This window comes from Sander vitreus, chromosome 23 (assembly GCF_031162955.1).
Source record: "Sander vitreus isolate 19-12246 chromosome 23, sanVit1, whole genome shotgun sequence".
In the NCBI taxonomy this organism is placed as follows: domain Eukaryota; kingdom Metazoa; phylum Chordata; class Actinopteri; order Perciformes; family Percidae; genus Sander; species Sander vitreus.
This window is the reverse complement of record NC_135877.1, coordinates 6724623-6747178: the sequence shown is the minus strand read 5'-3', so window position 1 is coordinate 6747178 and position 22556 is coordinate 6724623. Positions and strand designations below refer to the sequence as shown.

The 22556-nt window shown below is 41.4% G+C and overlaps 2 protein-coding genes across 2 annotated transcripts in view; one reads left to right on the top strand and one right to left on the bottom strand.

Annotated features, from left to right (window-relative positions):
- syn3 (synapsin III) overlaps window positions 1–22556 on the top strand; it is a 113060-nt gene that overhangs the window by 47573 nt on the left and 42931 nt on the right. The window lies entirely within an intron of this gene.
- LOC144537625 (metalloproteinase inhibitor 3) lies at window positions 30–17633 on the bottom strand. Its single transcript, XM_078281377.1, has 5 exons — window positions 17337–17633; window positions 9262–9344; window positions 7103–7214; window positions 5268–5389; window positions 30–2794 (listed from the first exon to the last, which is right to left on the bottom strand). Exons 1-5 carry the CDS (start codon window positions 17464–17466, stop codon window positions 2597–2599), a joined length of 645 nt encoding a protein of 214 aa, XP_078137503.1. The 5' UTR covers window positions 17467–17633; the 3' UTR covers window positions 30–2596.

Here is a 22556-nt window from a genome sequence, read left to right as displayed (position 1 = left end):
CCAAAAAAAGAATCACCATAGACCTCCTGTGACGCGTTTTTCATTAAATCTTTATTATAAAAATATAAAACACAGAAATTAAGTCAAACATTTCTATAACCCCTACAAGGGACCCCCGCCCTCCTCCCACAAACACACACACACACTCTCTTCAGGAATCAGTGTTTACACACAGACTGTACACAGCTTCCTTGATTGGATTTTTTTTTTTTTTTTTTTCCAAACTTGACCAAGTGTTTCTGTGTTAAGCAGACAGTATATTTACACAAACATGAACCACAGAAATAGTGAGACAGAAACGCCACAGCTGGTGAAAGAGCCTCGTCAACACGTATAAAGACAGAAAGGACACGCTTTGTACAAAATAAATCTCTACTGGCGTAGATTTGTTTGCTTTACATAAAGTTTCCCTCAAATGTCATTAAATATTACCGTTTTTGTAACCTCTTAAAAACTAAATGATACCTAATCATGACTGTATGTTGCATACTAGAGCCAAAGATGTATTATCAAGAGGAGGCCGACAGGCTATGAAGATGACTAGCTGAGTACTTGTGGTGCAAAATTAAACATGGTAGACTAACACTACTTAAATCAAATAATTGTACTGTAATTTAGATACATTTATCAGGCAGATATTGGCCTTTTATTGAGTAGGTATAAACCATCCCTGTCTTCCTCCTCTGATTTGATCATACTTTAGCTTTAGTGTCCGGAGGTGGTTTAAATGCTGTTTTCACATGAAGAAAACTGAGGGAAAACGGCACACGTTTGTTATTTTGGAATGGAGATGAATGAATAAGAAAAAAAGAAAAAAGCTTGACATTTTGGGAAATAAGATTATTCACTTTCTTGCTGATAGACGCAAATGTCTTTATCCCTCTCATGTGTGTCCGTTAAATATAAAGCTACATCCTCAAGATAGTTAGCGTAGCTTAGAATATGGACTGTAAGTTAAGTTAACTGGCTCATCTAGCTCCAAGCAAGAAAGCAAATAAGCATATTTCCCAAAATGTTTTGAAAACAACCAACTTGGTCAAAGCCACAGTGCATTAGCGATCTAATATTTTCTTAGTGTCAGTGAATAAGGGGATGTTACTCCCTTTGAAACAAATCTGTGTCTGTTCACGGAATGGACTGAAGGTATGGCACTGGGAAAGCAAATACGATAGGAATATAGATAGGAACAGGTGAAGAAAAATGAATTTAGTGACAATATTGTTATTTTCATTTATATATATATATATATATATATATATAATGTCCATTTGAAATTGTTAAATACAAAAAGATTGAATATACACTTAAAAAATATCTCAATGTCTGAAACCTCTGCTTATACTTGACTTTCTTGACCTTTCATTAGATTGGTGTAGCGTACCAGTCAGGGGAACTATGATCAAACTAACAAACAGAAGTACCATAATTACCATACCACTGGAGATGCTGGTCCTTCATTCTGGAAGGTTGCACAGGCTGTGATGGTTGTCACAATGTAGTTTTGACCTGTTATTATATATTTTGTTCTTCTTTTTTTGTTGCAGATAATACCACATAGTTACTGTGTCATCCAATAAACATATAAATAAATGTATTACAGAGGTTTCAGCTGAGTTGATAGTTCATTTCTGTAGCTTATGTTATATACAGCAAAAAATAAAATATCACCATCTCTGCAAGAAGTGAACTTCTAGCTGTTCTCTGATATTCATCAGTGCTCAACAGAAAGGGCGTTGTTTGTGATATAACTGCAAAATGAGTTACATTGCAAACATTCAGGTAAGCAGAGATACTACTATCCATAAAGACACATGTTACAGTAAAAACTGTAAAGATAATCGATGTATACTTCACTGTAAAACAATACCATTTTCAAAAATAATATAAGGGATATTAACTTACGAGAGGTATAACTTTCAGAGATCAAACCTCACATTGGCACTCCATCTGTATTGTTAATGTGTAAAACTGCAGACGTTTGTTATATTGTAATGCTAGCAAGTGTAGCAATGTAACATCTTTACATCTAAAATGTACATAGTGATCATTGGCTGTTCGTTTTTCATTGATTGAAATTAATCTGATACTTCATGACCTTCAGTCCTTGCTTTTCTAAGAAACCGCCTCGATGCATAAAATGACCAAAATACTAGGTTAGCAGTAGGCTAACTGCAGGTCGCTAATTAACACCAATGATAATTATTAATACTTTTAATTGTATACAGGTCAGTTAGTTTTTTAAAAATCTGAAGATTCAATAGAGCTTGATCAAGGTCTTACACTTCTTATTGGCCTTATAAATGTCTGTCTTTTTACCACTGAACCCTGAAGAGAAGGTTTGGTGCAAAGTTTGATTTGTGGGAAAATGAAAGTTAAACAGGGCGATCTGCACGACAAAAAAAGGTATTGTTTTCAATCAGAAGTGCTACGAAACAGGCACTGTAATGGATTTGTTCTTTTCTCTTTTTTTGCCCCTTTTAAAGAGGCTGACACCCAGGCCAGTGAGCTTAAAGAGTCCTGTAATACTCTAGAAGATATCGGGATAGGATGGAGTCAGGGAGGCGGCAGTGGATTTGGGGCAGGGTGCGTTTGGGGTTCAGGGGTCGGTGGCGTTGATGGTGGTTTTGTCGCGTGCGGCCGTGCCCCGGTACCAGCTGCAGTAGCCCTCCTTCTGCTGGATGCAGGCGTAGTGCCGGGACTGGTAGCCGGGATAGCCGAAGTGGGACAGCATGTCCGTCCATAGGCACTCGTTCTTTGAGGTCACAAAGCACGGCAGGTAGTGGCAGGGCTTAATCTACAGAGACAGAAGCGAAACTAAAGATGTAGCCATGAAGCAGGAAACAAAACTGGATACTAGCAACAACTAGTGTAGACTCACTGTCGTTTTTTTTAAGATAATTTTTTTGGCATTTTTAGGCCTTTATTTATACAGGACAACTGAAGGGCCGCAGGGCGGAGTCAAACCCACGGCTGCTGCGTCGAGGAGTAAACCTCTATAAATAGGTGCATGCTCTACAAGGAGGCTTTTACTAAAATAGTCATACCTGCTTATTATGTAAACAATATACCCTAATATATTTTCAAACTCATCCCCATCCTTACTTTGCTCTATTTTTTCTCTTTTCTTGGTATGTTCTCTAATATGACTTACATACCTTCATATTTCAAATCTAAAGCTAGGTTAACCTCAAAAGAATAGTTTGGCACTTTCGGAAATTGGTTTATTTGTTTTCTTAGTGAGCGTTAGATAAGAAGATTGATACCACTCTCATCTTTGTACACTAAATATCAAGCTAGAGCCAGCAGGCAATTAGCTTAGCTAGCATAAAGATTGGAAACATGAAGAGACAAGTTTCCCAAGTTTAGCACCTCTAAATCACTTATTAACAAGTTGTATATTGTTTGTTTAATTCATTAGCTGATGATGCATTAATTAGTGAGCTGGTAGGTGTCTTTTTAAAAGCTGGATAAAGCCAAGCTAGCTGTTTCCCCCTGCTTACAGGCTAAGGCTACGTAAGCTAACGGTCCCCTGGCTCTAGCTTCACATTTAGCATACAGAGGGGAGAGCGCTATCAATCTGTTCACCTAAATCTTGCCAAGAAAGCGAATAAGTATAGTTTCCTTTTATGTTGCTTAAGGACATGCTGTATTGAGTTTATTTTCTTGTTAAAGCTAACCGTAATTAGTAGCATGCAACTTCAACAGTGAGTCTACAGTCTAGAAGTTTGTGCAAAGGCCAAAGTAGAATTAGCTTAATGACTATTAACATATGAACCAAATCTCACAATTGTACAAGAGAAATAAGCGTGTTAGAAAGGAAGTGAGTATATGATTTGGTTGAAATATAAAAGCGTGAACATGCGCTTGGTGAAACATCTAGAACATGGAATCTCATCATTTCTCTACTGCTTTTCAGCTTTCAGTCATTTACTGCAGCACATTATTAGATGAGGTGTGAATAGGCAGCTTTTTTAAAATAACCAAGTACAAAACCAGTAAGTGTACCCTGGCATCTGTATGCTTTGTGCTGTGGAATGTTAAATGAATGTCAGCCATCTTCCTGAAGCAGTGATGTTTTTGTAGTTTTGTAATGATTCAGTTAGTTTTTACTGAGCGTCTTTTGTGCTACCACACCTCCAGGTGCTCGCACAAAAAAGCAGCTTCACGGATGAATATACAGCGTGAATTCACAGGAAAATTCACATGACTACTCAGAGAGGTGATGAACGGAAATGCTGTATTTAGTGACAGCAAAACAAAGTCATCAGCTGCATGGAGCTGCACTTATCTGGATATGAATGAGCCAGCAAGTTAGAAGGCACACTTCCCATTTTGGGTGTTATTCAAGCCTGGAGAGCGTGTCCCCAGCGGTTCATAGATGTTCGGCATAACTTCCTCGTTTGAGTGGTTTCATAGATGTGATAATTCTCTAACCGGTACGCCATTCTTCCTGCTTTCCAGTGCAGTAAATCATCATTTGTGGAGGAATGCGGAGGCCGGCGGAGTGCGTTTAATGAGTTGATGTGATGATGTTTACGCCTGCCTGTGCTTACTGACTCTCAGACTGAAGTCTCAGTTGATTGTTGGCTTTCTCTGGATGCCTTCTGGGCTGCTGCCATGTACACACTGAACACAGTTTACGGGCACTGGCCCGCACTGGGAACAAAATAGGTCTCTCTGCTAATCCACTTATACTGATAGGGGCCGATAGTGTTAGCAGATGTCCAGGACGCTGCTGTAACAGTAGGACGTTTATGAGGCGGGTCAGCAGCTGCACAGCGGCGGGCTACATGTTTGAGTCGCATAAAAACTGGGCATGAAGACTTTAATAACTCCCAGTAATAGTAGTAAAACTTGTTTTCTCTCTATTTCTGTTTTTGCTGAACATCCATGATGTATAACAAGTGGAAAGTACACTCATAATTCAGTCTCACTAACAACAGCAATGTAACCGCGAGGGTTGTTTTAAGTATGAGTAAATGGTTTTAGCAATAGAAGTGACACAGTAGCATTAATGAGCCTGCATTGGTCTGACCCTTCACATTACTTCTGTTAGAAGTATTTCCTTCCTCCTGTAATCATTAATAAGCACTCTCTAGTGGACTTTATAGAAGGGGTCAACCCGTTGCAGCAGTTTTAGGTTTAGTTTTAGTTGTAAAATGGAGGAGCAGTAAGCTCTAGCTCCTCCTTCTCTTGTTCCTCCTCCCGCCTCCTCTTCCCTCATCTTTCTTGTCCTTGCCGGTCGGAGGTTGCTGGTTTCCACTCACCCTGCAGTTGCAGCCCAGCTGGTAGCGATGGTTGATGCCTTTCTTCTGGGCCAATGAGAGGCGCTCCCACCGCTCGTTGAAGTTGCACAGCCCCGTGTAGACCTTGCCATCGTACACTCGACCTGAGGAAGGAAAGAACGCAGGGTATTGGTTGACATGTTGAATCACAAGTTGAAACTACAGCATAAGCTCTATAAGTACTACTTGAAAACAGCTTTCTGCTGTTTCAGCGAGGGTTGAGATTTCATTCTTAAAATTTGATTCAAATGTCAACACCTGATTATCAGGTAGCGCGGATAGGACTTCTCTCTTTTGCAGACACAGGTGTAGATTTCATGCCAATCCATCCAATAGTTGTTGAGATATTTGGAAAAAAGTGGTGAACCGATCGACAGACGTTGCCAACACAGCATAGATGATAGCATCATCCAGATTTCTGGTTTTCTGGAGATTCCGTGTTTTCCGAAGTGTTTGCTTTAAGAAAACCAATAACTTTACTAATCTTAGCCTCATTGGCAGTTACTTAATCAGATGTTGCATCATATTGCTGGTATGTCATTTTGCTATTTGTCTAATTTCATAATCCTCCACATGTAACATAGGATAATATAAACTTACCGCTTAAGCAATCCAACTTGTTTTTCTATGGTAAGACAATCTCACACAGTAAGCCCATATTAAACCAACACCCCTATTTCTGAATATCAAAAGGTCAGCAGACGTCTAAATTTAGCGCCAGGCCGTTTGTGGTTTACCGACTCCTGAGACAGGTGCACCGCGGTGGCCTGTGAGCACTCAGGAACGTCACGATTTGTCACCGTATGTCTCCTTCACAGTGTTGTCACCACGCGGGAATTTGACAGCTCACAAATATGTGCTTCTTCGACCCCGAAACTTCCCGCTCTGCCTGCATCGCCGCACTGGGATTACTGGAGTCACTCGCAGGCTTATTACATGGTGTCGAGTGTGTGACATGCTTCTTAAATACTAATCAGGGCCAGTGCACTCGAGGCTCAATCAAAGAAGAGCCAAGCAGCTCGTCTCACAGGACCTGGTGCCTTTAAATTGCCCGTAATGCAGCCTTGTTCATATGCAGTGACTTATTATAGACGCCTTGAGAGCAGCGAAAGACGTCAGTGATGTCACTCGCAGCCGGACTGGGTAAACATAGCCGTCGCTGCCTGGCAACGCCGGCTCGTTCATTTGCACTGTGGGGTGCAGTTACAGTATTTACAGGTCAGGACTTAGTGACAGTTATTTATGAAGTCAAGGGAAGTAAGTGCAACATTTTATTTATTTTTTTCAAAAAGGGCCTCGGTTTGCCTGCTTGCAAATGTGGTGGCAAATAGTAGGGTATAAATAGTGGAAAAGGTTGTGTCACAGGACAAATGAAGAAGTCCTTGAGGGGGGGAGGGAGTATGTCAGGCCAAATAATAAGTTTTTAATAAGATGTACTTATTAAGCTTTGCTCAGAGCTTTTGACCATACCCCATGAACTTCTTCAGTGAATGGGACCTTTTTGGCTGTCATCCTGTTATCGTTTGAGTGCAGTAATGCAAATTCCCTCAAGCTTAAAGGGGCACTCCAGTTATTTTGTATCGTTCCATATAGTTGGGTGTCTTGCGAAAGACAGATGAGAAAAAGAATAGTCAAAATCAAAGCAGCAGATGCTGAGATATTCTGACTTTTAGTCCCTAGTGTGGGTCAAGCTCCAAAAACCTACACTTCCCATAATGGAGCTTGGTAGCATCTTTCGTAAAACCCTTTCCTGCCAACGTTGATCATTGATTTAAAAAAAAACAAAAAAAAAAAACAATGTCAGCCAGTGAGCTCACCTGTGATCAGGTACTGGTACTTGTTGATGTCAAACTTCACACCACACAAACTCTCTGAAGCGTCGGTGTAAATGTGCTGCACATGCTGGACTTTGTCGAATCCTTTGTACATCTGAAAGACACGAAAAAACAAAATTGGAGTTTAAACCCGAATAAAAAAAGTGCAATGTTGTACTCCACACCCTTGACTCTCAACTCTAAATAATCCGGAATGAAAACAGTACACTGGCTTTATCAGATGACATTCCTTAAGGAATGCCTCTCGAGAGATGGAGTAATAGGCTCTGCCCTTAACTAAATAATAGATAACATGATTACGTTGTGTAATGTGCTTCAACTTTGATGCTGTTTTGGCAAGGGCATTGCTAAACTGTGGACATCGGCTCCTTTTTATTAATCCTGGGTATGCAGAGCCAACAGTGAGTGTTTGCCCTGAGAACTGTTGCGTTTTCTTCAGTGTAATTTATTTGTCTGGGAACAACAGGAAATCCCTGTTTAGACGCATTGCTCCCAGAAAAGCAGAACAAACTGTTACTTAAGCCTGAAACTGTGGCGGTTTGGGAATGCCAAAGGCATCTGTCTCATAAGATTTGTTGAAATTTGGAGGGAATCGCATTATATTATAGCCCACAAGGAAAACCACTGTTTGCAGTGTAAACCAGCAGACTGTAATACAAATAAATAACCCAAGAGGTGCAAAGGCCACATTTCATTCCTGAGGCTAATCCTTACAGTGGTTATTGGTGTGCTTCACTAACAAGAGGCCACTTAATGCTTTTGTACAAACTGGAATTGTACTGATGCAGTGCATGACTCTGGTGAAATGTTTACACTCGGAGCGAGGAGTTTGGTTGAGCTGTAATGCCTGTAAGCCCGCTAATCCTCCGGCCTGGCTCCTGTCTGAGCAGCAGGCCGATGACAGCATCTGTCAAAAATATGCAGTGTTATGTAAGAATATAGAGGAAGTGAAAAGCGGGCTTTCATGCTAAGTATCCCAAACTGCTTTTAAGCTATCACACAGCGGCTGAGGGGGCGGATAGACAGTCTTGTAACTATACAGTTCCTGCCACATCCAGGGTATGGCATTTTATGTGCCTGTGCTTTTAAATAGGATATCAAAGAGCATCTTAAATGGGAGAAAATTTATATTTTTATGTTAATACCACTTTCAGTGGTTTTTGTAATGGTTTAGGTTTTGTGTGGACCCCAGGAAGAGTAGCTGATGTTCTGCATCAGCTAATGGGGAGCCTAATAAAATAAAATCAGTTAGTTTCAATCAGAATCATTATATACATAGCAGAGAATGTATGGGGTCTTAGAGCATGACCTCTCCAACTCTATCTGACCATTTGAAGAAAAAAAAGGGGCAATAATAAAAACCAAAAAAAATAAAGTCAACTGAGGAAATTGCAATTTAAGCCAATTATTCCAGTGTGTCCAACTTAAGCATTCTGCTACAGTATATAGACAAGCATGTTCATTTCTTCAATTTCTCGCTTACCGACATTACAGCAAAAGGAATAGTTCAACATTTATGAGATTTCTTGCCGAGTGTTTAGACGAGAAGATTGAAACCACTCTCATATCTAAGTATGGAGCTAGAGCCAGGGGGTGTTTAGCTTAACTTAGCTTAGCTTAGCTATAGACTTGACGCAGAGGGAAAAAGCTAGCTTGGCTCTGTCCAAAATAAAACTAAACCTATTTGTTTAATCCATACACAGACAGACATGTACTGACTACAAATTGTGTTTGTTTATTGATAAAATGCTTAGCTTAGTTTAAGCTTATCAAAAAGACTGAGGTGGAGGGGAGGAACAGCTAGCCAGATGTTGTCCATTAATTAAGTTATTTAATGTTTAAATAATGTGTCAATTGATGAGCGTTAGAGGTGATAGTAAGATTTTTCTAACTTTGAACAAAGCCAGTCTAGCGGTTTTAAACACGGTTTTACGATTAGCTAGGCTAACTGTGCTAGGCTAACCATACCAGCTCTAGCTTCATGTTTTTCTCAGTGACATGAAACAGGTATCAATCTTCTCATGTAATTCTCTGCGAGAAAGGGGGGTGTGTTTGCCAAAATGTTCTACTATTCCTTTTAAGCTGAAAGAGATTCAGTGTCTCGCTCATCAGCACCTTCAGCAGAGGATTGACGCTCTCACCTTCATTTGCTTGACTGTGTAGCGCATCGTTCCAAAAGGTCCATCTCTCAGGAGCTTCTTGCCCACGACTTTAGCCCGAATCACTGTGAAGAGAGGAGATGGACAATGAATTAAATGATCTGAGCAAACTGTTGCATTCCTCTAACATATAACTAGGAGCTTTCCTATCCAATCTATCAAATAACACTCAGCCTAGGCCTGTAGGAGGCATTTGCAAACCCATTATGAAGACCATTTCAGGACCGGTTGGGACCACAGTTAATCCGTTTATCCGATTTTCTGCATTGCTGCCGTTTGCAAAGGAAGACCAATGGGAAAAGAACACTACAGGGACTTTTGAGTTTGAAACAGAAATTAGAGGAAAAGGCCGCCTTGTGCATGTATCAAGGCATCATTCTCACTGCTGGTGTTTAAGAGTTTTTGGATGACTGCTCACATGTTAGATGGAACTTGCAGTAATCACAGGAAACTTGGTTTTCATTTTGCAGTTGTATTATTCACATCATAATTGGCAAAATGTGACTCCAATCAGATTTTTGCTGGATTAAAAACCAGAGGGGGGAAAAAAGTGCAGTATGTGTCTCCTCTGTTTCCTTCTACATTGAGATCAGGGCTTGAAAAAGATCTTATCGGTGTGCAGGACCCTCATGTAAACGTCTGCGAGGTGAAAATGTTCAGGGGGGACTTTGATTTGTTTGCTTTCACTCATGTTGGAGTGTGGAGGCTTCTTGTGAAAGGCCAGGGCTGTGGGCCCTGGATAAGCAGTCAATCATCTGTGAAGTTCACCTGCTGCCCACAGCCGACCGGCTGCAGACACAACTAACACTGGCCATGTTTGTTATCTTCTCCCGGTGGAATTTCCTTAACACATTCTTCAGGGGCTCACATTCCCCAGAAAGGAAAAGAAATGATGAGCCTTTCATTCTTTTACTGGAGAAAGAAATGAGGCATGTGGCATGTTCTGTTTGGTCTCGGTTTGTCTTGCTGTCCTACTTCCAGGCAAATTTTAAATGGGCATAAAAATAGAACTCCAACAGGAAGCAGTTACAGCATGGCCACCCAAAAGTGGTGACCACAAATTTATTTTGGACATGAAGACCCCAGTTTGAACCAAGCGTTTATTTAAACAACCTCAAAAACTTATTTTGAACCAGTTTGAACAAATCAAAGGAATGTGGCCATCCAGGAGCTTACCAATAGAAACATAGTGTTCTTTATTTGGTTCATTTTGGCTAAATTTGGTGTATTTGAGAAATGCTTCTGATCATGAATGAAAATGCGAAATATAAAGGATAGTTCTTTTAAAGTTGTCTTTGCCAAAAGGACAGACATGTCAGATGAGGTTTCAGGGCTCTGTGAGGCTGTACTTGGGTGCTTTGTGCTAAATGCTAACATGAGCATGCAATGCCAATGCCAATGCTAACATGTTGATGTTAAGCAGGTAATGTTTATTATGGTTACCATCTTAGTTTAGGGTGTTGCAAACATTAGCTAATTAGTTACAGCTAGGATTGGACAAGGTGAAATTTTGGCTTGATGGTGGCGCTAGATGAAAAATCAGAAGATCACCAAAGTTATTACAATTCATCCTCTGGAGACCACGGATGTCTGTATGAAATTTGAAAGGCAATCAATCGAATAGTTGTTGATACATTAGGCGAAAAACAGTGGTAGCACTAGATAAAAAGTCAGAGGATCACCAAAGTCATCAGGATTTATCCTCTGGGAACCTTGATTTCATGGCAATCCATAATTGTTAAGACATTTCACTGTGGACCAAAGTGGTGGACGGACCAACCAACATCCATCAGTAGAGTCACGCCGCTAGCGTGGCTAATAATCCTATTGCTGTACTTGCGTGAGGCCGTAAAGGCACTGCAAGTGAACAGAACGTCAAATCTAAAAAGGTACTCGAGGGTAAACGGTGCTTTAGAATATCAACCATCCATTAACCATGCAGCACTACAACACTGCAAAATGGAAATATCTTTCAAACTGCATGTGAGGCAACACTGTTCAGCAGAGCATAAAGGTGATTGTTTTTCACCTGTCTGCATTGTGTTATGACTCACTGACTTTCACAAGAAAGCACACAACCAAGGCAAACGAATGTCATTTCAGAGCTCTTGGTTTTGATGTACCAATCCCCGCTGCCTGCCCTCCGCTTTCTGACCTTTCACAATAACTTGCTGCAGAACATTTCATCCATTAATCTGTCAACTCTTCTAATATGAACCAAGAGCGCTATTGCCTGACGGACCTCTGCTAAATGCACCCAAATGCAGTTTGACAGACGTTTGCCGCTGCAATTACAAAGGAAGCGGGGCACAATTACAGAGGAATGTGCAGATATAACAAGATACTTTTGCCTCTGTTAAATACACTCCTGCCGTTATTTTTTTCAAGTGTCACCCCAAAACCTAGTTTTCTCCTCTGCCCTGAACTCAAAAGCAACCCTCAGGAGAAACAAGCTTTCGTGTTTGAAGGGCCACAGGTCAGCTGATTTTACCAAAGTACATCCAGATAGGTCCCCTCTTGTTGGATGGCAGCCACTAATTGGCCAGTGATGGTGCCATCATCCAGAGGAATGTGTGAAGGGCCTCAGCTGCCCCAGAGACAGAGGATTTGTGTAATTCCTCTGCAGTGACCCCTTGACCTCTTTTCAGTTCAGCAGTTATATTTACGTACGACCACACGGCTGCCCCCTCACGTCTACAATCCGTAACACCTTGGTTAAACTGGAAACTATTGGCATACTGTGTAGTAGTTTCTGCCTTCTAAACTCTTGTTTTTTTACGTACCACTTGTGCTTTAACTGCATGTACATGTGCATATGTCTGTATACAGTACCTCACAAGGATATAAATTCACTTCAACTTTTATTGAACTCCGACTGACACCACTGTTTCCCCGACAGAGGTGACTATCTGATCAAATGTGGCGTCTTTCTGCATTCATTTACATATTCATGCAAAAACGCGGATTTGTTATATAGTGCTGTAACTGTTTGATGCTTCACATAAGTAATACACCAGTTTAAGAAGTCTGGTGACAACGCAACATCTGTACATCTGTACATCTGTACTGATTAATTACCTAATTTACACTACTAGTGGTGGTTAATATGGTGATTATGGCAGCTGAAGTACCTATATTTGCAACCGTTTTTGGCCAAACTTATTCAGGTACTATGAATTTAACAGTTAATAAGGCAGTAATATTGTCAAGTTGAAATATCTATCGGAGTTGAAATATCTATCGGAGTCTCTCCCCCTCTTAGTTTGCTAAACATGAGGAATTACAGGCCAGTGATGTGACGCACAAGTATTCATCTTCTGCAGAGGATACATTTTCAAGAGTGGGAGGCGTTTTCGTGATAAGAGAGGTAACCACGGTCTGACAAAAGCAACAAAAAAAAAAAAGAAGTGAATCCATTTTTCACTCAGTATCTCTTGCCTAAAGCAGGGGATTACACAAGCTTGAATGCAAATGCTAAATCTTGAGGTGAGCATGAAATTTAGTTAAACATTTATTTCAGCCTACGTACAATGTGGCAAACTGCAGGCATGACAAGAATACGTGTGTGTGTGTGCGTGTGTGTGTGTGTGTGTGTGTGTGTGTGTGCGCGCGTAAAGCGAGGCACGGGGCGGGTGACGGTGATTTTAGTATGCAGAAAGTGGTCCAAGTTTGAAGAGGCGAGTGGGAGGAGGAGGAATTCTCAAGACGACACACTACCACGCTCAAAAATAAACACTGAAACTGAATCTGCTAAAACGCTGGAGCATAAAGCCTGCAACGTTTACATACTGGTTGGCAAAGTGCAAAGGCAGCCTATGAAGTATGAGTTTTTATTACTACCTCCGATAACCTGATTAGAACCAGTTTTCAACAAGGTGACAAATGCTTCTGTTTGATTGAGTCATGGGAATCTTTAATCCATTTCAATTTAAATGCGATGCCATCTGAACTCATAAACGCTAGCTGTCTATACTAAAACTGGTGTCTTTAGTAAAATCATTTAAAATGAATTCCTTCACAACAAAGCCCTGTCTCCAAATTAGTATCTTTAGGTGCGCTTGAAAAGCGAGTCCCAGCCAATACCTGAAGCCTTGTCAGTTGGCCTGGTGTTACAGTATCTGGGCATGCTTGCTACCTTAATGCCTGCTTTTCCTATCTCTCTATTCTTATCTTTGTCATTCACTCACTCGCCGTGTCAATTTGTCGCTGGCGGCCTCTCACCTTTTTCTTTTTAGACTTGTCGGTCAGATGATTACCTAACTGTAAATTCCTGTTTGTAATTTAATAGTCGTTTGATAGTAGCTTGGATTATCTATGTTAATGCTCTCGTCGTGAAAGTGTGACTTCACTCTTTTTGACAGTTAGAAACCACCATAGATAACATTCTGGTGACAAATAAATTGTATTACAATTGTTACAATGTCAAAGTACTCAATGCTCCCTTTACAGCAAGTACAACTGAAGGTGAACTGAGCTGTTTGCTGGGCTGATTGGGTCCCTTGCCCCCCTTGCTAGCCTCCTGTTTAAAACGGTGGACCCCTGAGCGGCTGTGTGGTCATCAGAGAAGGGAGGGATGGACTGGACATTTGATACGCCTGGCTCGTAGGACGAACATCCCAGGCTTGTACGGAATCCAGAACCTTTGACATCTCATTATATTTTAGCTCACTTTTGGGAAAACGACGGATATCTGATCCAAGCTTACATAATGCATCTCATAACGGGAGTCCTGGCTTCCCTCAGATTATCATCTGTCACCTGTTGACCTGCAGTTAAGGAGGGGGGGTGCAGCTGACAGAGGGGGTAGTGATTTAACTAAACGCTACTCATTAGTAGAAGGAGGAGAGTGTAGCGGTACCAGGAGAGCGCCATCACAAAGCCCCAGGCAATACATCACTCTAAACCTGCTATGCTGCACAAAGCTGCTCTATGCTGCACAAAATACCCACAGCAGGGCGGGACCCGTTTCTCTCAATGGCCTGATCCTCAATCCCAAACCGAGCATAAACACATATCACGCTAATCCTCAGCAACTGACCTGGTTCGGAGTGCAAGCATGTAAAGGTTTGCTCTGTCATCACGAGCGCTTGGGAAATAGCGTCCTTACAGAGCCACGTCAAATCTCAGTGTCAAAGTTTACCTCGGGGCCTCTAATCTTTCTTGCTTTGGGGACGCAAGCGCTGCTCATTTCCCCTTGTGAATGGGCTGCTTTAAACCCAGCTGCCTAATAGCAGCCAACTGGGTCTCTGCACAAGAAAGCAGCCTGGTCATTGCCTGGTGCCCAGGTATGTTTATCAAAATAAAGGGAAAGCAGGACCCTAAAAACACTTTTAAATAATTACACTTGTCAAATAAAGAGACAGACTCTAGTATCCCAATTGCCAACCCTTTAACTTCATTGTGATTCATCCAGTGGAGTGCCTGCGGGTGATTATGGGTCAGGGCCAAGAAAACAAGAGCTTTGAACTCAACTACGGGTCTTAAATTGGGATGATTCAGGACTTTCGCCTTTGATGTCGACAGTGAGAATTACAGGGTTTCTCCCTCGCCACATTAGCATTTCAATCCTGTACCTTTTTGTTTTACACGTCTCCGTGTTTTAACTTGGCTTGGGAACACAAGCAGAAATAGACGTTAAATTAAAGAATGAACCAGTATTGGAAAATCAGTTTATAATGTGTTCTGTATACATTCACATTAAGCCTCTGAACTGATGCGTCGACTTGCTTTAACATTAGCCAGGACATGTAACCTGTATTTTAGGTCATATGTGGAAAGATGACAATAAAAGCTGGATCACTTCAAACCATTCAGGCTTCCTACACAAATCTTGAATGTCTGGACTTCGTTAATTACAATTACGGAAGTCCAGGAAATCCAATCCGGTGTTTCAGAAGTGTTTCCCTCCGAGGACTGTGGTGTAAGAGTGGCTGCAAGCATTCAAAGCACACCTTGAGCTAAGCCAGGACCTTGGAAATGGGATTTGTGGGGCTCGCAATGATCACTGCGCCCATTGAAGTCAGTCCCAGATTCTACACTGGCAAATCTCAGCGGGTTCCAACACCATGAGCTATCTGAAGGACTGTGAAAGGCATCGCATGTGTTTTTGGAAGCGCCATTTTTGATTGCTCCAACCGGGTCACTTGCCTGGAAAACGGGGTTTACCAAAGACCAAGAGACAAAGTGACCATTTGTGTAATATCTGACCAAGTGCAATATCTCTATTTCACAGGATTCCTCTTATAAAAGGTGGGGCCCTCAGAGGGCTAGTAGGCTAAATCTGGACCTCCTCCCTTCTAAGACTCTACAGAGGATTCACCAAAGCATCATAGTGAGTTCCTGCCCACGTCAGAACTAAAAGAAGTGACTTACGCCTACCTAAACTACACTGGTTGTGTCCTCTGAATTTGGACAAAGAAGCCTCATTTTCTTGGCTGCATTTGGAGTAGCCTTTGGAAAAGGAAAAGCCTTGTAGTGCAGTGATGTAGCGTATTGAGTAAATAGGACACTGCTTATGAAAAAGCTAGCCTGGCTCTGTCCAACGTTAACAAACTCCACCTACCATCACCTTCAAAGCTCACTAATTAATGTTAAATTAATGTTATATCTCGGGGGTTTAATTTGTACTAAAACCAAAGTGTAAAAGCTAGATTATTTTTGTCATTCACCTTATTAAGAATACGTGTGTGTGTGTGTGTGTGTGTGTGTGTGTGTGTGTGTGTGTGTGTGTCTGTGTCTCTTTCTCTTCCGTTGTAGTGTGTTAGTCGACACTGCAAACACATGGCTGCAGTGTGTGTGCGTCTCTCTCTTCCCTTGTAACGTGTTAGTTGACACTGCGAACACATGGCTGCAGTGTGTGTGTGTGCGTGTGTGTGTGTGTGCGCGTGTGTGTGTGTGCGTGCTCAGTTTAGACTGAGAGTTTATTGTTTGATTATGTGTCAGGGTTTAAGAGAGCCTCGTGATGGTTTCACATTTTTGGGTCAAATGATATTGAAGCAAAATATCAGCTGCACTGAAAAAGACTATTTGCTTAGGTACGTATATGTGGCTTTAAGTGACAGGTTGTCAGTGAAAAGAAACGTGCCTCCTTTCCCACTAGAAATCAGCTGCCCTCCTGTCCCATTGGACACATTTCACCCCCCAAACTGCCTGCAACTATCAACCCAAAAACTGTGTCTCTCCTTACAGGGCAGATCAGATAATCCCAGTCTTGACCAGTGTTATCTAAAAACAGGGGCCAGGTTGGACTGGCGCTCCAGGCTTAGCCAGATCCCAAGTTCATATTATTCTGGGGAGTCTGAGAAATTATAACCAGGCAGTAAAAAAAAAAAAAGCTATGTAAACCCCCACCCCCCCTGCGCTGTTTGTGCACCAGAGGCCGGGCATATCTGAGTTACAACAGAGTGGCTGCCTGACAGAGAAATACCAGAGTGTGCAGATAAATAAGCACGATTTGAAACATCTAAGCTGACTGGATCCTTTTATCAACTGGTGTTAAGTCACACCACCCACCCCACTCACACCACCACTCCGCCATATGATAAAATCAAAACTTCATCAATGTGGGGATGAAAAGCAAGGAAATGTCGAAATTGTAAGGGGACCCTTGACTTAGTGCAACAGCCATCACTTTAAGAAGCATCACTGGTGTCCTTCACTGACCATAAACTACATAGGTTTGTTATATTACGATATCAATTACATAGTGGAAACAACACTTGACTACTAGTTGGACGGCTATAATACATTATTATACTAATAGCATTTTGAAAACGAAGCAAAAGTAGTTGTGGTGTAAATATTTGGAAGTAAAAAGTAGTTAGATCTTAATAGCAACTTATTTAGTTTCCCTTATACTCAAACGAGAGAGTTAGCTGAAAACATGCTTTACTAAAATGACGTGCATCCAGTACCTACATTGATCGCAGCTCAGTCTTCTTTCCCGTATTGAGTGACAGGCAGCACTGTTATCTCAACATCTGCTCGCAGTACCGGGGTAAAAATGAAAACCCCGCTGATTTACAGCAGTAAACGGATGGTTTTAACCCGTTCCTTACCTATGTCGGAGTTGCAGAAGGCGTCTTGCGGGTGCGTCAGAGCGCACGAGCAGCCCTCCGTCAGCTGGATAACCTGCAGGCTGCTGAAGACAAACAGCAGGCTGATCAGGTGCTGGTACACTGACTGCATTTCTCCAAACTTTTCCACTGCTCTATGCTGCTGGAATAACGTGTGTATGGAGTCCGGCTGGGTCTGCTGTAGTAGTAGGCTACGCGGTATGTAATGTCCAAGTGCTCTGGCTGTTGTTGCTTCTCGCCTCGCTTGAGCGTTTCTCCCTGATCCCGGAGAGGCGCACAACCGTACATATAGCGCGCCGGAGATGCGTGCACGCCCCCTTTCCACCTCTGCAGCTCGCGGGAGGGGCGGCCAATCAGCGGCCGGTGATGCCATTAGGAATCACAGACACCAGACACGATGACATACTGGAACTTTACTCTGCTTCGTCTTATTTTTTCCAGACTGACACAAAAAAATAAACACAGGGCGCAGAAAAATAAAACAATAAGATTGGCTAAAAGATGTGTATGCATATTTGAACTTGACCATGCTTTGGTCTTATTTTCCTACACAGAGAATGGTTTGATATACAGCAAACTTAAAAGATGTATGGAAAAGAATAATGCATAGTCTACCCATTGGTACCTGTTTGTATTTTTTTTCCCATGATGCAGTATAACGAACATAACATTTTTTAATTATGCCATATAAATGACAAACTTAACTTAGATATATATATATATATTAAGATTGATAATAAACTGATATTATAAATGTAGAACACGATTTCACATGATTAGCTAGAAATGTGTTTAAATTTGCCTTAAGCTCAGTTGTATGATAGATAGATAGCAACAATACCAGTCACATCTGTACAAGACTGTCCATAAAATACAGTATATTTGTATTATATACTGACTTTAGTCCAAAACAAGAAGGTATACGATTTATTATCACATAAAACAAAAATAAATGGTGACTCCTCCGAATTAAGAAGCAGGCTTTTTTTTAATTAGTGACTGAAATGATTAAATGATTATCAAATTAGTTTTCGGTTGATCAACTAACAGGTAAACCTGTCAGCTCTAATATATTTTGAACCATGTTTCCAACTAAAAACAAAGTAATGCAAAAGATTGGCTGCTTTACTCTTGTTAACAACATTTTTCCTTTTTCTCACTTTTCACCCAAAATCTCACTTAGTCATCCTGCCCACCCCCTGACGCCCCCTTAATTAGTAATACTTCCAGTAGAGTATATTGAATACAGGGTACAGCCGGATTTATCTCTAAACAGTTAGAAACAATAGCTGTGAAGGCAAATGAAGGCTCCAGTTTTCTTCTTTTATACATTTGGTGTCATGGGGTTTAAGACATGCCAGCGCTACCTGTGGCTGCTTATGTCCCCTTGCGGGCTGCACTCGCAGCCTCACTTAGTCCGATTTTATTCTAAAATGGATTCACTCAAGTTACCCTCAGGGCACGCTCAGTCAAACTAGCCAATTACCTCTTTTCTCTCCTTCCAAACTGTGTTCATGGACCTGAGTGGAGCTGCGTTATCGCTGCAGAGGCTTATCTGCAGTGACTGAGGGAGCTATGTTAAGCGCTGAAGCTACTCGTGGTTATATAATCAAGCCAGAAATAATCAGGTCGGGGAACTCTGACCCTCAGTGGGCCTTCATTAACAGTTATCTCAGTTTAAAGAACATGCGTGGCCAGATATAGACTTTATTTTTTATTAGAATTGCACTGATAAGCTTGTGCTTCAAATTTCTGGTTTAAAAGTGAGTTTGATTTTAAAATTAAAAGTTGGAAAAAGATGACTGCTTTTCTCATACATTTGATATTAAGAAAATGAAGTCGTTTATTTGCCACATAATGAGACTATTTTCTCTTTGCTTTACAAAAAGCAAGATTTACAAATGATAAAACAAACAGGATATATTGTTTTAGACTAGAATAATACACAGGATGTGTCATGAATGGTTTCCATTCACCCTTCACCCATGACTCAGACTCCCATCAAGAATTCATCATCCACTATGTTTTTGTCCTTTCACTATTACTCCAAAAAATAAGCCAGTGTTTTTTCAGCGGTGCGTTCAGGTACAGTACATCAACACGTTTCCGTCCAGCAGTTAGGAACAGCTGGACAGTTACTGTACCATCTGTGGAAATTCAACGTCATACTCATTGAAGTCATGTTTTATCAGAGGTACAGTCTCATCTGCAGGACCAGAGCGGGTCAGCTGCTTAGCTGCTGTTAACCATTGATAATGCCCGGTCACATATTATTTCAGGCTTGGAACTAAAGTCTGAAACAACAGATTATTGACATTCCTTAGTTAGACGCTGGATCGGCATGCGTGACAGGTGGATTTGCATTTTGAATGCCCAAAAAAGGCGACAATAACAAAAAGGTTCAGACAGACAAAGTCCCAGGGAGGCAAGGGAAAGGAGTGATTGACTTGGGCAATATTATATACAGTATGACTTCACACATACATAAATAGGCAAAACAGCCCTGCATTCCTTACATATATCCCAAAGATAACACGTTGAATGAGGTCAACGGAGGGAAACAGGCCTAATAAGGGGTTAGGTTATTGCATCAGTATCTTTTAAAGGGATGTCTACCTTTTAAACACTCATCATTATGAATGTAAAATGTAGTTACTAACCCCAGTGAAGCTTTGTTACTTTGATTATTTGGGGTTTCACTGTTTGACCAGGAGTTTGATGGAAGGTTGAGATCAGTTTGGTCTCTGTGTGTTCAGTTGATAGACTGGTCCGGCAGCTATGTGTTACCCTTGACTTGGAGGTGTGGGGAGGAGGTGAGATGAGAAATGAGACTCCCCGTTAAAAAGTTGTTGTTGTCTAAAGTTGTCTTATTTACTTGTTGTGTGTTCATAGCTGGCTTGCTAACATTAGCCACGAGTATAGTCCGAATCAGCTGTTTTTGTTCAGAGTGTGTGTGTGTGTGTGTGTGTGTGTGTGTGTGTGTGTGTGTGTGTGTGTGTGTGTGTGTGTGTGTGTGAACCCTGCCTCTTCACTGTGAGGACAGGACTTCTGCAGCGTTGTTTGCAGTCAAAGGACTACAGTATCTAACCTTAGTCAGTCACTACCATCCAAAACCACAAATATCCCCTTTATAAAACTACACGATTAATACAGAAGATGTGACATGTGGTTGTGGAGGATTTAAATGTAGTCTAACAGCATCATACAGTATACAGTGTCAGTGATGAAAAACAGCATCACGTTAAACAGAACATCTCTGTATCAGTTCCTCCTAAACAAAGACAAATGGCATCTGTCTTGAGCTGCCATTTTTCACAGATGTTCAACTATTATACAGGGAAAAATCCATCATGACATGACATAGACCGATTCGTACATCCACATGAGCAGAATATAGGCCACAAGCCAATAAAGCGACATACGTAAATTATGTATTTGGACATTATATCTGTTAATTGTTAAGCAGACTCTCCTATGATGAAGAGCTATAAATTACCTTGAACTTGCACCACCGTCTCTTTGTTTATACTCTCTGTAATCTGGACAGAAAGCAACAAGTTCGACCTCGTCCTCTGCTTTCTGTCAACAAGCCTTGAAAATGTAGGAAGTCGCAAACTGAAGTAGAAGTTTACAAGGCAGGTTGATGGAAAGCGGCTGCAAAGTAAAGGCAAACTAAAGTGCAACACTTCATCACAAAATATTTCTTGGAAAGTAGCAAGTATCAGAACATGATTTATTACGTGTACGAGTATATTAAGGTGTATTTTCCTTTTATGAGTGCAAAGTTGAATAGAGAGAGAGCTGCTCACCATATGTGTGTGGGATCAATGTGTCTTCTTGCCTTGCAGCTGTCCTCACGTAGTTCAGACCACAATGAGATAGATGAGGCCTTCCTCTATGTCTCAACCCAACAAAAAGGTCACTATGTTTGAATATTATAACCTTACTAATGAAGTTGTGGGGCCACTTGTATGCAAATACTGCGTGCTCTAGTTTAACTTCACTGTCAGAAATGGGACAAGATAAAACGGAAGAGAGGCTCCAGAATATTCTGGTTATGTGTGTCTCTCACAGCTTGTAACGACGACTTGATCCACGCAACAGGTCCCTCTGGAAATGATGTTGCTGAACTAGGCCAACATACTACAAGAATAATGCAGAGCAAAGTGCATTTCATCTAAAGTCCAATAATAGAAAAAGGCATGTTTTAAGGCTGGCCGCCTGCCGGAGGAGCAGACAACAGCATTGTGTACCGGAGGTCTTTAAGGCTTGCGTGGTTCTGGGTTGACAAAAGAGAACAGAGCGGGTGACTCAGAGGAAATACCTTTCATCCGACTGACAAGCCGCTAAAGAGACACAGGAAGAGGCGAAACTTGAAAAGAAAGCACCGTCGGGAGCAACGGTCAACGAGGGAGAGCGTCCAGGCCTGACTCACTCGGCCCCTGTTGCACAGCCCACATGCCATTCCAGTTAAGTGGGACAGACAAGACGACTCGTGCTCTGCAGCTCTGTGTTGCGAGGAGGACGGGTAGTGGAAGTCCTGTCACAGGAGGAACGAGGAAGACCGTAATTGGATGTTTCCCCAGTTGCAAAGAGTGTTGACCTCAGTTCTCAGTTTGTGAGGAGGATTTGGGATCTTGTGGTTTGGCGATGGATCTTTCGCCAACTTCTTGGGTGGCTGATTTGACAGAGAGGAAACACCTGTAGTCCACTGAGTATAGGACTGACTACTAAGGGTGGGGGGGGGAAACCGAACTGACATGTGATGTGCATTCTTTCAAGAAAACAATTGGTTTTTAGAAATGTCTCATGATATATTGTCTCTAGAGTTGTATTGTATTCAACTTTTGTTTGGTAAAGAAGGAAAAAGAAAATTGCAATACTATCAAACCTCAATACTATTGAATTGCAATAAATAAAAATCGCAATGCAAATCAAAACGGCACCCATGTATCGTGAAAGAATTGAATCGGGGCAAAGGCAAAACGTCCCAGCTCTACTGACTACTACTATTAATATCTCACAAGGTGCTTATTAATGTGATCATGGGTAGGATGGTGATATTACATAATATGACGATGTATCAGTTGGTTTGGAGTGACGTGACATTACCCTTAGCTATCATTGTTGCTTTTATCTTAACAATGGAGGCTGAATTGTTGGAAATGAGCTCAAAACTCCGTATCTGAGCGCTGTCGGTCC